Source organism: Stegodyphus dumicola, chromosome 7 (genome assembly GCF_044657685.1).
Source record: "Stegodyphus dumicola isolate Sdum_Otavi_A_Nest chromosome 7, ASM4465768v1".
Lineage (NCBI taxonomy): Eukaryota > Metazoa > Arthropoda > Arachnida > Araneae > Eresidae > Stegodyphus > Stegodyphus dumicola.
In genome coordinates, this window is record NC_140774.1 from 9382713 (window position 1) to 9397320 (window position 14608).

Consider the following 14608-nt stretch of genomic DNA (forward strand, 5'->3'; position numbering starts at 1 on the left):
GAATTACGTAAGAGTCATGTGCCAGGGATTAGTCTTGAAATGATACAATGCAAAGAGAAATAACTATTTTTAGAACAGATTGTGACGCTAATTTAAATTATAATTAATCTTTTACATGTTCTTTATTTTTCTAACATAAACTCTGAATTTAAATTAGCAAGTGCCCCTTAATTCCTCTTTTTAATTCGAACACTTCTCCCTTTCTATTCTAAAAAGAACTTTTTCAAAATTGCATCTAACTGAAGCATGATGTCCATTTTTAACCTTCTGCACTGTGTATAGTTCTTAGCCACTCAGATTAATGAAAAATGTTACTATAAATACCGCTGCAATCCAACTATGCACTCTCGTTTGTTGCCTTGAATAACGCACATCTCTTCACTTATTCAAATTCTTCTATTGTTCTAAAATGTATCTGCATATAAAAAATTGTGCATGGCTAATACATCCATAATTATGAGTAAGGAAAGTATTGCATCTTCAATACTATCCAATGATAAAATTATGTTGAATTCAGCCACATCTGTCTGCAAGTCCATCATTCTGCCTAGGTAGTAAATATGTTCAAGTTACATCTACGCTACTATTGCCAGTTCATTACAACCATCGCCTACAAAGTTATCTCCGCTGTGACAATAAAAGTGAATTGGTTTCATCTTTTGTCAAAACTACAACATCACACACACATATATATATATAGTTAGTGAGAAGCTTTAAGGAAACTCAATTCATCAATTAAACAAATATTATAGATAACTTCTGCAAAAACAAATTCAAAATTGCACTCAAGCAATCACCAACTATGATTAGCTATCAAAGATTTGTTTACCTATCCTTTTTTTAAAACACAGAATTCATATTTTTTACTGTGAAATTGGAATTCTGTTTGAATTTGGCTGATATATGTTAAACCACAAGATGTGCTTAAATTCCCCAAGAATTAAAATCTGGGATGGGAGCTTTAAGAATCAATCAAATTTACTAATAAAAGAAAAAATAACCTGAGAGTTGAACTTCTGTAAAATATAAAAAATTTTGCAACTGACATGAAAATCAAATAGGATAGCAAGTGACATGTCTTTTATGATGGCAAAAAAAGAATATTTTAAATGCCTTATCAATAACCATGGTAGAAAAATTTTCAGTTAACAGTACGATTTCAGTAATTAATCTTCAAGAAAAAAAATTTTGAGGATCAAACCTTCAGAGCATAATATATAGAAAACTAGAAAGAAGTCCCTTTTTGTTTTTCATTTAGCAGAGTGATTGATTTTAGATGACAATTTTGCTTAGATTTAAATTTTATTTTGGTATGTTTTTCTTTCAATTAAATAATCAAGAATTGGGTTGCAGAGTGATTGATTTTAGATGACAATTTTGCTTAGATTTAAATTTTATTTTGGTATGTTTTTCTTTCAATTAAATAATCAAGAATTGGGTTGAAATTGTTAGTCACTAGCCTGAAGCCTTAGGCACCACTGAAGACAAAATGGCTTAGCCCAACTCCTTCCCAAATATTATCTATGTTCTACTCCTCCCTTCCCCTGTCATCAATATCTTTATATGGACTTTTGGTTTAATACATTTTAAACTTTGCCATGCTGCAAAGATTTTATACCTATGCCTTTCCCATGACATGAATTAACAATATATCAAACAGCTTTGTTAATTATCATATTGTCACTAAATCAGCATAAATAATAATAATAAAATACATTAGCCAGTTGCATAATCTTATATGAATTTTAAATGATTATTTAAAAATACATACTGGAACAATTAAATATTATGTGTCTAGCATAAGCATTGTTGACTTCTTGAAAAGAAAACTGTAGAATGGTTTGTAAATCTTTCTCCCCTCGAGCTAGCCAGTACAGGATGTTATCTTCCATATGCTCGCTACAGAAATCAGCACATTCAGGCCCACCATGACCATCATATACAGCAATATACAACAATTCAGGTTTCAGTTCTTTCACTCTAAAATTAAAATAGGAATATATGCATGCACTCTGATCTAAAAAAAAAAGAAACATTGGTATTTTTCTGTTAACAGGATCCAAATCAACTAACTGTGCAGCAAACATGGCAGCCCTACATCGCATCATGAAAAGCTGCGCAATGATAACATATAAAATGTTTAATGCACAATATGCTAAAATTACATGATGCCGAATTTGTACAATTCTTTGATGTTTTTTAAGGAAAATATCAGAATTGTACAAATTCGGCACTGTCCACATTAAATGTCATATATACTATATCATTACATTTGAAACAGTTATTTTTTTCATAAAGCTTTATTTACTGTTCGGGTTGCTACCATCCAGATTTTTGCAGCAACGTTTATGTTTGGTGACAAGTAGCATCCTGTTAACAGTTAAGTGCCAAGAAACCATTAATAACTCACAATGGTTAATTTTTTATAGATACGTTTATTTAATAAGAGTAACAAAAACTGAAGTTCTATAATGCTACACAGCATAAATATTTAATGGTCTATAATTCTAGGTTGAAACACTTTACATTAAGGAAATATTATACCTAAACAATTCTGAATAAACAAAAATAAGATTTTGAAAAATGTAAAACAGCAAATAAGATTTTGAAAAAAGCAAATTAAACCTCCCCCTTTTTTCTTTCTTGTATGGTACATGGCAAATGAAGTGTACAATGCAAGGGGTGCAAGGGAAATGAAGTGTACAGAATGAAGTGTACAGGTTTCTTGTACAGTGCAAGGGCAGGGAAATGAAGCTAAATTTACAGTTTAATCCTTTGGTAACATTCAATTCAGATATCATCAAAAGCTGACAATCTGGCGAACAGTTTGAAGCACAAAAATAACTGCCAAAATATTAAGGAGGCAGTTAAGTTGAAGAAAAATGCAAGGAAAAAATAACACAACTGATATTTGTAAAATTAGAAATCTTTAAGGTGAATTAAACAATTTGCAAAAAAATCAGAAAAAAAAAAAAAAAAAAAACTTGATTAGCAAACTAAGATCAACTCTTTTACATCAAAGTTGCCCCAAACGCCTGAGCATTCAGACAGCATCAGGTTTCATGACTGCCTGAATAATTTCCTACCCAGTGCTTTCCCCCCATCACGTTACTGCATTTCTCATTGCTTTCAGGAGTTGTTAAATGACATGTCAATCATTTCTTTCAAGTGACTAAAAGTAATTCTGTTATTTTAATGCATCTTCCTTTTTCCTTTATTTACTGTCAATGTTTAGCTATTCATGCCCGAAGTTGCAATCCCATCCCAAGGGGGAACTTCACACAGGGTGAGAGTCCAAGAAAGAAGTTGTGCTTTACTTAAGTAGGTTATTGTTAGTGCTGTAGTATTCAATTTATCATGGGGCAAGGAAAAGCATTCCAACAGAAATTCGTATAGACAGGCGTTTTCAACGTTTCAGGAAAAGAGATTTGGTCCTCTTACGATGTGAAACACAGAGGCATGAAACTGCAGACATAATTTTAAATGTCTAAAAACATTTGCGTTTTAGGAATGTTGCTGCTGACGCATAAACTCAAAAAGGATCTAATTGGTTACAATCAGTGAAGTACTGACCTTTATCTTACCATTTCACATTGTCCCATAACCTTTTAATGGTTTGCATAGGACAACCAGAATCAGGAGTGATAAAACTGTATTTAAGGTTAATACAGAAATGTTCAAATTCAGCCTCTCATTATTCTTTTAGTTATATACTTTTCAACAGTCTGAGTATATTCTAGAGCAGAGTTTCTTACATTTTTTTCAGTCGCGACCCCCTTTTATCACTGACATTTTTTCATGACCCCCCAGGACAACATAATATTTACAAAAATTTTGTGGGACCCATAAGTATTGCACAAATCCAACGCACGCATGAGTGAAATTGTCAATTTTTCACTCGTACTGTAATATACTATTGCAGTTTTAGGTCATTAACTGTAATTTCTATTTTAAGACATAGAACAATGTGAAAATTTTAAATACGTAGCAGATGAAATGACAGCATCACGTGCAAAGCAAAGAAAATTAACATTTATATTATAAAAAGAAATGTGTCAAAACGTTTTTTTTTTTTTTTTTTTTTTTCTTTGTCTGCATTGTCTTATCTTTACCTATTTTCAGATACATTGTGTAAAAATATTTGGTAATTGTAAAATTATTATAATAAGTTAAAGAAATATCAAAACTGCTAAAAGTTTTGGCAAACCCTGCAGCAGGCTGGGGGTTGCGACCAGTTTAAGAAACCCTGTTCCAGAGCCATCAATAACATTTTCTTCAATAACTTTAAGCAAAGTTCTTGTACAGCTGTTAGGCACAGCAACTAAAAAACACTTTTTTGTTTAACTAGGATACAATAACACACCGAACAAGTATTAATTTAGAAGTCAAACAACAAAAATCGTTATATTTTCAAATTTTCACAGGACTAGTTTCGATGGTTTTACCAAACCATTACCACCAGGGCGGAAGGACACGACCAACTTTTTTTTCAATGCAAAAACAGACTTCCATTAATTTCGATAATACACAGCTATGACAAAATTCACCATTGGAAGCACAAATTGTACAGCTCACTTAGTAGGTGAGTGATAATTAGTAGGTGAATCATAATGGGTGCAGAGTTATTCCAGAGGATGCTATAAAGAGCTTTCAAACAATGCATTTATCATACGAATTTTGGCTCTAATGCTAAAAAATTTGCTTTCCCATGGTCTTCACAGCATTAAGGAAACTAGTTTGTGATTGCATTTGGCCATAACTGTGACTGCATATAAACTGCAGTCTTTTGGCTGATCCTTCATCTAAATTAAAATTTTTGATTGACACAGTAGTAGAAATTTCCATGCTTCCAGTAAATCATATCAAATACCCTACTGTGAATGAGGGATTAGTTGTTTGTCACAAATGGAACAGAAATCCGAACCTTTGGTGTCTGAATGTCTCATTCTCGATTTAAATGTGCAGCGAATGTTCACTTAGTTTTTCATAATTGGCTAAGTTAGCCAACCTACCATAGGCACTGGTTTTCTAAAGAAGTTTAATTTATTTGTTGGTGCTCAAAATAATAGTATCATTAATACTAAGACCATACTTCATTAATACTAAGACCATGCTGGGTTGCAGTGCCTTAAATATATATTCAGATCTTGCTAAACTTCATATATAGCCAAACAGTCACCAAATCATACTGTCTTTCAACACATAGAGACCAAGAGGCCTCCAGTATTTTCTAAACTGCATCAGCTGTCACCTGAGCTCCTTGTGGCTGCTCACCAGGAATCTTGAGTTTGTCTTGGTAAAGGATGTCATGAGTCTGTCAAAGAGCGATTGGGAAAAATCCCTTCATACAGTTTAAAAAAAAAAAACAAATGGTACATGGTGTCCCTACAATGATTAATTAGAATGCCATCACTGTTCCAGACCATTATCCCCTATCCCATATCCAAAACTTTACCTACATATTTTGCAGCGAAAGAGTATTTATAACATTGGATTTATATCAAGTGTATTGTCATATCCTTGTTAATCCAACTGACATTTGTAAAATTGTAAAAACTACTGTAACAACCACATTTGGTGTATCTGAACTTCTGTTTATGCTATGGCCTCTGTAATACAGGGCAGACTTGTCAGAGGTACGTTCATAGGTGTTAGGTGACCCAGATTTTTGTATACCCTATATGAATGATATTCTAATCACATTCTAATCACATTGTTAAATGAAGAGAATCATGAGAGCCACCTTAGACAAGTTTTAGATCACCTCACTGAAACTAAACCCAGATAAATTTGTTACAGAAAAATTCTCTGTAACCTTCCTGGGATACCCCATAACATCTGAGGGAAAACAGCCCACAAAAAATTTAAGAAACAGCTGAATTTCCAAAATCAGACATTATTACAAAGTTAAGACATTTTTTGCAATGCTTAATTTCTGCCATCATTTCATTCCAAATGCTGCCAAAACTCAAGCTTCCTTACATAAACACTGTTTAAAGTCTTAAAAAATTACATAAAAGACAAAGGCTGGTTCCGTGGGATGATAGTTTAATGCACGCATATAAGACTGATCTTTTGAATTCAACAACTCTAACTTACCATGCTCTTCATCAACAGCTATTCCTGATAGCTAATGCTTCTAAAATTGCTATCAATGATACATCAAATGTATTAACTAGTAAAGACTTGCAACCTCTAGTATTATTTTCAAGTAAATTGAGACTTACCGAGCAAAAGTCAGCATCTACAAGAGACAAGCTCTTAGCAATCTATTCGCCTGTAAAACACTTTTGACATAGTTTTGTAGGCAGGCATTTTACAGTACACACAGACCATAAATTCTTGATCTTCACTTTCCCAAAACAGTCTGACTCAAGTTTCCTTCAACAACTCAGGCAGCACAATTATGTATCACAATTCAGTAAGGATATCAGATATGCTACTGGATCCAATAACAGTTTGGCTGAAAATTTCAGTAAGTATATCAGACATGTTACTGGATCCAAAAATATTTTGGTTGACACTTCACTCATATAAAAGAGATCCACCTGGCTTTAACCGATTTTTCCACTGTGAACAGCACACTTAAGATACCCAGTTATTTGACCTACTTGCCTAGTCTGATGCATCAATTCCAACTTTTGCAAATGTGTCCTAATTTAAAACTTACAATCTTAGCACTGGAAAAGTTCAACTGCATGTTCCAGAGAACTTAACATTACTCAGTCTTCTTTACAGACCTGCACTGTCTCATCCAGCATTAAAGCCTCTCATCAACTTATTCAAGAATGATTAGTATGACTAGGAATGCTAAAAAGACATACTGAAATGGGCTGGACACATCATGCACAGACAGTCAGAGGCTGAAAATTCATTGGCACACTCTTAAGCCCTTAACAATCGTTTGCTGTTTTGTACCCCTCCATGGGTCCTCCTTTAAGGGGGAGGAACGGTAACATAGGAGTCAGATGTTATGCAGACGACACAGCTTTAGCTGTGAAGTCTGCTAATGCTTTAAAGAAGCTGCAGGACATTATGCTAAATATTGAATCCTGGTGTACTAAATGGAGGATATCGATCAATGCGCAAAAATCGCAACTACTGGTCATCAGGAGAAAACATACACGGACCCCACTCAAAAGAAAACTTTATCTTTTCAATGAACATGTGCCGCAATTCACAAAAGCCAAGTACCTCAGCGTAGTACTGAATCAAAAACTAAGTTGGAACGACCATATCACTAATGTGAGGAAAAAGGCTTTCACTTTAATCAACAATTTAAAGCCCCTTCTTAACAAGTTTTCAAAATTGGATCTGCATCGAAAGCGGCTTGTGTATATAATGAACATACGGCCTATCATTACATATGCTTCGCCAGCCTGGAATGCGGCTTAAAAGAGAGACCTGCACATACTGCAAGTAATTCAGAATAGAATACTTAGAAGATTACTAACGCTCATTACTACATCAGCAATGCCACTCTACACAGAGACTTGAAACTTAGTACAATTGAGCAGCATTTGCACAAACTTGACAGGAATTTCTTCATGAAAGCTCTTAACTGTGCACATTTGTCTAATTTAAACACACTAAATTATACAATTCCAGACGAGGACTGTGAAATTTGACCACTAGCGGCCCACCTTGCAAATGACTCTTTCCTACTTTCCTACTTAATGATTGGTAGTGTGCAATATAGTGCAATATCCTGTATATAGTGTGCATATTGTATATATTTTTCCATTATATTTTTACTCTTCCTGTGTTTGTATTGTACTGTTACTTTAAGACATTATGCTTTTTCTTCAATTAACTTAGGATATTCCACTTGCTGTCCATGATTGCGTGATCCCTCAGTCCCCCCCCCTTTTTTCCACCTCCTCCACTCCCTCTAGATACTACGGGCAGATTTGATTGTGGGAAATTTGATTGAGCCAGAAAAACTGCACACTGTGTGGTAGTCCAGCAATAAATTAATCAGTCAGTCGCATAGGAATTGGCTCTCCTGCTTTGGCAACTAATCAGACACAAACCTCTCCCCCAGACAGTCAGTCACTCCGTTTATATGTCAGGAGTGGATAGTCTGAGAGAGATTAGCTGCCTTCACAAGATTAAAAACCAGCATTCTGTTCAGTGGTCTGACCTGGCTCAACAGAGACTGTAAAGGTACTGTCACGTCCATCTCGAGCTGATGTTCTGTGCTATAGCACATTTAGATAAATTTCAGTGTTAGCAATGATTAGTGCCAACACTGAACGGATGGAATGGTCGGCGACTCTAGTCTCAGCCATCACTCTGGTTCAATGTTGTTTCTTAAAGTTTCAAGCACGTTTACATTGACATTGTGGGACTCCTGCCTCCATCCCTTGTCACCGGTGCTTAAATTGCGCCGGAGCCCACTAGAGCCCAGCTCCGGTACTTCTAAAATTTTATGATAAATTACGATTTTAGCCGGAGCACACCGGAGCCCTAAATAGAATGAGCTCCAGTACTTCTTTTTATAAAACTGAACCACAATTTAATGGGCAAAAAATTTAGAATTCCTAACATTTTAGTTTAACAATAAGCAGACCTTGCAATACTCTATTTTCCTAGAAATACGAACTCACGAGAACATGAGACCTTCAAGTAAAGTCCCCTCACTCACACGTGGAAGCCTTTTCCTTTAAGAAGGGCAATAAATTTGGGGAAACTTGTTTAAGAATGGGTAAATTTCTCGCCCTGCCATCGTATCTAGTGTATTGTTATAGATGCTTACAGTTAGTTATCCTCACAGAAAGGAAAATTTGTGTTGTTAAATGTGCGTTATGTGACAGCGAGTACAATAAGAGTGAAATACGGAGATAAACTGCTTAAGCACGTCCTATACATCGTCTTCCCACAGTATCCAGTAATGAGGGGGAAGCGTAACCAGGAACTTTACATTCATCCTTAGGAGTCATTTTACACCTGATACATATCTGCTTGATGGCATAATTGTATCAGCAGAGAGCCACGGTCAAAGAAAATGTTCTTTCTCACCAAGATTCTCCTCATTTTTTGTTTCCACCCACTCATACCCTCATTCTGTTTCGCCCTGGAATTTTCATGAGCTATATACTTCAAGTATATTTAATTTTTGTGTTGATAAAAGAACTCCCCCCCCCCTTACGATCAAAGAAATTGGGCCGGAGCCCACCGGATTTAGGCTCCGATGCTTCTTAGTTTTTGTAATAAATCATAATTCTAGTCGGAACACCCTGGAGCACTGAATAAGAAGGCTGCGGCACTTCTTTTATGTAGCTGAATAACAATTTCAGTAGAAATTTTATCTCGAAAATTTTATTTTAACAATAAAATTATATTAAAAATTGCTTATTAAATTTCAATTTATCTCTTTACATTTTATTCAATTTTAATTATTTAATTACTTCAATCTTTAATTATTACAATAAATAATAATTTATAAACATTAATTAAATTGATAATAATTAACTATTTAATTTTAAAATTGTTAATGAGTTTAAGAGTCATTTTATTTGTTTATTTACTCTTGTTCCTCTTAGCTGATGGTCTTCCATAGGGCTCCGGTACTTCTACTCTTAGAAATTAAGCCCTGCTTGTCACCCTTCAAGATTGTATTTCTCCAATGAGTTTAGGAATGCTCTACAAAGTTTCCAATTATATAGCATCTTTTTGGCGAAAGTGCAGATAATCAGAGTGTACTGAATGATTATTAACCTTATTACACATATGTAAACATTTAAAAACTGTTCTCTTAAAAAATGTATATTTAAATTCGAGTAATATCACATAACAGGAACATTAAAATGCACCTCTTACTTCAATATGAGAGATGGAGTTATTCTCATATCGGTGTTACAATGATTTTTCTTTATTTATTTTGTAAAATTTAGTTAAGGGGAAGCAAAAGTTAGCTGGGGGAAGGAACAATCTCCAGTTAACCTTCATTAGCAAAAAAATTCAGTGTTCAGTTAAAAAAAAAAAACACTGCATCATTCAATGCAAATAAAAAAAAATTTAGGGTTTATAACAATGCAATCTTATATAACCAACGGAATATATGACATTGCATCATTCATTTACATGGATTACTTATATAGTTCATAAGATACTTTGTACTGATATCATTTGGAACAAAGACAAGATAAATTTTAGAACTAAAAGTATACTGACATTTTAATGACAACATTCAATGCACTTAATCAGCAGGTCTAATTTAATAAATAAATATATATATATATATGTCATAATTGTCATAATTAAAGCACAAGGAAAGGACAGAGCAGTGTCGATGCATGCCTAAATCCATATTGAAGAAGAATTTTGATTGCGTAGTACAGTCAAAAGTCGTTAATTTGGACACCCATAATCCGGAATGATCTATAATCCGGACCTCAAAGCTAAAAACTTTCTGCGCATGCGCCGCGGTGGCACATGCGCACAGGCGTTTTACACGAGCGCGTAAGACCTTGACTACTGCGCATATGCATGTGCGCAACTGCAGAATACGTTTTCGCCTGCGCGTTTAATGTATAGCGGATGGTGTAAGCTAAAATTATCTAATTATCTATTTCAGTTAATGTTAATGATTGCATTGTTCCTTAATCTTCGAATTGGATCCCGCTTATTATTTTTAGCAGACTGTAAGAGCAATTTTATAAAAGTAAACTTGAACTTTCGATTATGTCAAATAGAATTTCCGATGCAGGAACTTCCAAAGGATCTACAAAACGAAAGTATGTTTTGATGTCCAACAAACAAATATTGGAATTGCTGCAAAAAATGGATAAAGACATGAAGAATGTGACAGAGAGGTTAGTGAAAACGAAAAAATTTCGATTGACCAGTTAGTCGGTATTCTCGGCACAGCAATTAACGGGACTTGAACAGCGGAACTTTGTAACTGAACAAGAAATTATGTCTTTTTATAGAATTAAAGAGAAAGTATTATCACATAAAATGAAGCAACTTAAACAACTTACATTGAGAGAAATGTTTAATAAAGTAAACAAATAAATATTAAGCTTTTTTTTTGTAAATTTTGATACCCTTTAGATCATAATTGTTCTTTATTTCATAAATTACAGTTTCATATTTTTAATTTTAGAATTTCTGCATGCCATCTTACGAGATTTAAACTGATGATCTATAATCCGGAATCGCCGAAGTCCCGACGAGTCCGGATTAACGACTTTTGACTGTATTTAAAGAACTTGGCAGTCGAGGCAGTTTTAATTCCATTTTTATTTCCAATTGATATTTGTGGCCACAATCACTTGGCACTCTAGTCGTGCCTTTCCACAGAAGATTTACATTTTTGATATTGTTGAGATAGAAAGCAAGCCAGCGAAATTACATCTTAGCAGATTAGAGGGCAAAAGCTGAAGTGTGTAGTTATGAAGGATGGAAGCATGCGAAGAGGAAAGTTTTTGTTTGCAATTTGGTGATTGGTCGAGAGGGATCTGCATTATGGGTTAAGTAAGATCGCATGATTAATTTGAATGACGCAGTTTAGACTTAAGCGCTATTTTTAGGACAGATAGAGGAAGTTCTCAAATGAAATAGAAAATAATGGAAGTTATAGTGAATTAAGTTTAGAAGTTTGCTTTCATATTTTTTATCTTACATATTCCCTGTCATAATAAAAGCAAAGGAAATAACGGTTACGTAAGATCGCATGATTAATTTGAATGACCCTATGCAGAGAAGTTATTACGATTTTAGAATAAAGAGGAAGAATTAAGAATTAATGTTTATAGTTATATTATAATTTTGATTCATATAATTTTATCTTACATATATATGATAAAATATGCATAAGATACAAAAATCTCAATAAAAATAATGCAATAATTTTTTTACAGCCACATTATATGCTTATTTTTTAACTGCTGAAAATAATTCAATAAATATTACCAACGAACAAAAATGTAATATTTTAATATAAAATTACAAAGCTAATATATAAAAAAAATTCTTAAAATTAAAGGAGAATATATTTAAAATGAAACAAAATATTTATTCATTACACAAACAATTTAAATACAATTATTTTCACCTGTATCTATCTTCATTTGTAGTTCTCCTGCCTATAACACTTGCAGTACCTACATTCTCTATTGAAATTTTTGGTATAGGTTTACCATGCTTTATACTAGCTTGTAGAAGTAAAGGCAAATCAATTCGGTTATCCCATGTACCAAGAGTATCAAAGTTTTCAGGTTCAGCACGGGGATTTGAATATGCCTGAATAGAAAGATTCTGATTCAATATACGTGAAGTTGCATTTATAGTTTTAGAAATACAAAATGTTTTCAAATGTCTTCTAAGTAAAACTTTGTTCCGCAAAAATATATTTGAAGCCATTCTGGAGGTAAACTACGAATAGATATCACTCAAAGTAAGCTCACTAACCAAAACCTACTATATGAAGTACGAAGAGAATGTTTTCTTTCTTTTATTGATGAGTGATGCAACCTTCGTTTATATTACAAATGAAGAATAAAAATTTATTTTCTATGAACTATAACCAATTTAAATCTCTTTACACTGCGTTTACGTTTTATTTAGTTCTATGACGCACACAACCAATACAATTCAACGCAATTAACGTGTCATTTTTAAATTTTCTTTCTGTTTGTGCGTAAACAAAATTCTTAATTAGAGTTGTGTTGTTTGGGATCAACTTGCGAGAGAATTTTCTTTGGCGGGAAATTCATTGAGCCTTTTATATATATTATCTTTTATATTTTTAATTCAGAATCTTTAATCTTCCTTTCATCAATATATAGCATTAAACTCATGATCTTCATTAAAAATGATTAAAAGTTCGTTTACAGGTCATAATTTAATAGTTTAATGTGAGAAATAAATGTTCGTATTTGAAAGAGAAAGGCCCTGACAAAGAGAAATCAAGACCTTTTTTTTTAACCATGAGAGCTTTTATTCCGTACATATAACATATTTTAAAGATTCTTTTATTCTATCTGAACGTATTAGAAATGGAACTAAACAATTTTGCTTCATGTGATTTGTTGGAAAATTGTCTGGTTGTATGCTTTGCATTTTACTAATTGATATGCCAGTAAAAATATATTTACGGGTGCCCCTTTTCAAAAATTGGCTATTCTTGGCGGTACATGGATACCGAGTTTGTGCAGTTTTTTCACTTGTTATTTTGGATTTGTGTAGACCAAGTCAAAGAATTTCAAAAACTTGATATCCATGTACACTTCGACATATTTTCACTTAAAACAAATCAGAGAATCGTAGAAACTTAGTATCGAGCACACCCTTGACTTTGACCATGTACACATCGATCTATTTTCACCTTAGTCAAAGGAGTACCTAATTTTACAGTACAGCCAAACAAAAAATATATAATCTCAATAAACTATTTGTTAGATTATGAGTAGCAGGTTTAATTCTAAAACAAATCAGAGAATCGTAGAAACTTAGTATAACTTCACTTAAAACTTCACTTAAAACAACTTAGTAACTTCACTTAAAACAAATCAGAGAATCGTAGAAACTTAGTATCGAGCACACCCTTGACTTTGATCATGTACACATCGATCTATTTTCACCTTAGTCAAAGGAGTACCTAATTTTACAGTACAGCCAAACAAAAAATACATAATCTCAATAAACTATTTGTTAGATTATGAGTAGCAGGTTTAATTTGACTATCAGTTTTCGTAATTTGTTTGGCGTATCTAGCGGGCTTAGTAAATCCATCCTCGTTTTTACAGTTGTCATCCGAGTTATCAGATATTTCATGCTGCTTTCGTTTGGCCTTGGTGTTAATATTAGAGTTTAAATCTTTTGCGATGCTATCTATTGGGTTCCTAGCACACTGTAAGGAATAAAAGTCTAGCTTATCCTTTAGGTGCTCCATCTTCTTTTTCATTTCCCGAATGTTTTTTACCAAGATGAGAGTATGCTGGTCTGAGTCAGCAACTGATCGTATAGCGTCCATCCCTCGTTTCAGTTGTTTATTCTGTTCAATGCTTGCTTCTATTTGTTAATTTCCAGCATAGTTTCGTAAGCAGCTTGGGCATAGTCAATATCATCATTATCCTTGTTTCCGTTCTCCATTGATGGGGTATCCGGGTTCATTTCGGTCGTGTTTGTAGGCAGACTCCGGTCATTAGTCGAATTCTTATCAGGCGGAGTAGCGATGCTCGAAGACGAAGGATCATGACTGTTCTCCATCTAACAGAGAGCAAGAAAAAAGAGAGACCTCTACCCACGGAGGCTGAAGTCAAAATCCCTCAATGAGTTAAGTTCATAGGTATTTATTACATTCACTTGATAGAACGATCACTGAGGATCCCTTATTCGCTTAACCTCGGCCTGCAATGGTCTGCTACCGGATATTATGTTGAAATGTAGATAGATGTTTTGCGGTAATTATATCAGAAGGTTGCAAATTATTGCGTGTCTTTGAAATAAAATAGTATATACTCCAATTTGTGTTAAAACCATTAATATAAGGGCTCAAAAAATTTCAAGACATACCCTTTTGGTGATTTTCTTGATGCTGGATTACATTCTGGATAGCTGCTAGAAAAAACTAACGTCTTCTTTAATAAACCATGCATCA

General features: G+C 33.7%; 1 protein-coding gene across 1 annotated transcript in view; it reads right to left on the minus strand.

Moving 5' to 3' along the window:
- LOC118200931 (protein phosphatase Mn(2+)-dependent 1K-like) overlaps positions 1 to 12649 on the minus strand; it is a 38927-nt gene extending 26278 nt beyond the window's left edge. The window contains exons 1-2 of the mRNA XM_035372921.2: positions 12062 to 12649; positions 1772 to 1980 (exon numbers count right to left, since the gene is read on the minus strand). Of these exons, the coding sequence (XP_035228812.1) occupies positions 1772 to 1980; positions 12062 to 12369 (517 nt within the window). The 5' untranslated portion in view covers positions 12370 to 12649. The remainder of the gene's footprint in view (positions 1 to 1771; positions 1981 to 12061) is intronic.
- Positions 12650 to 14608: the final 1959 nt, after the last annotated feature.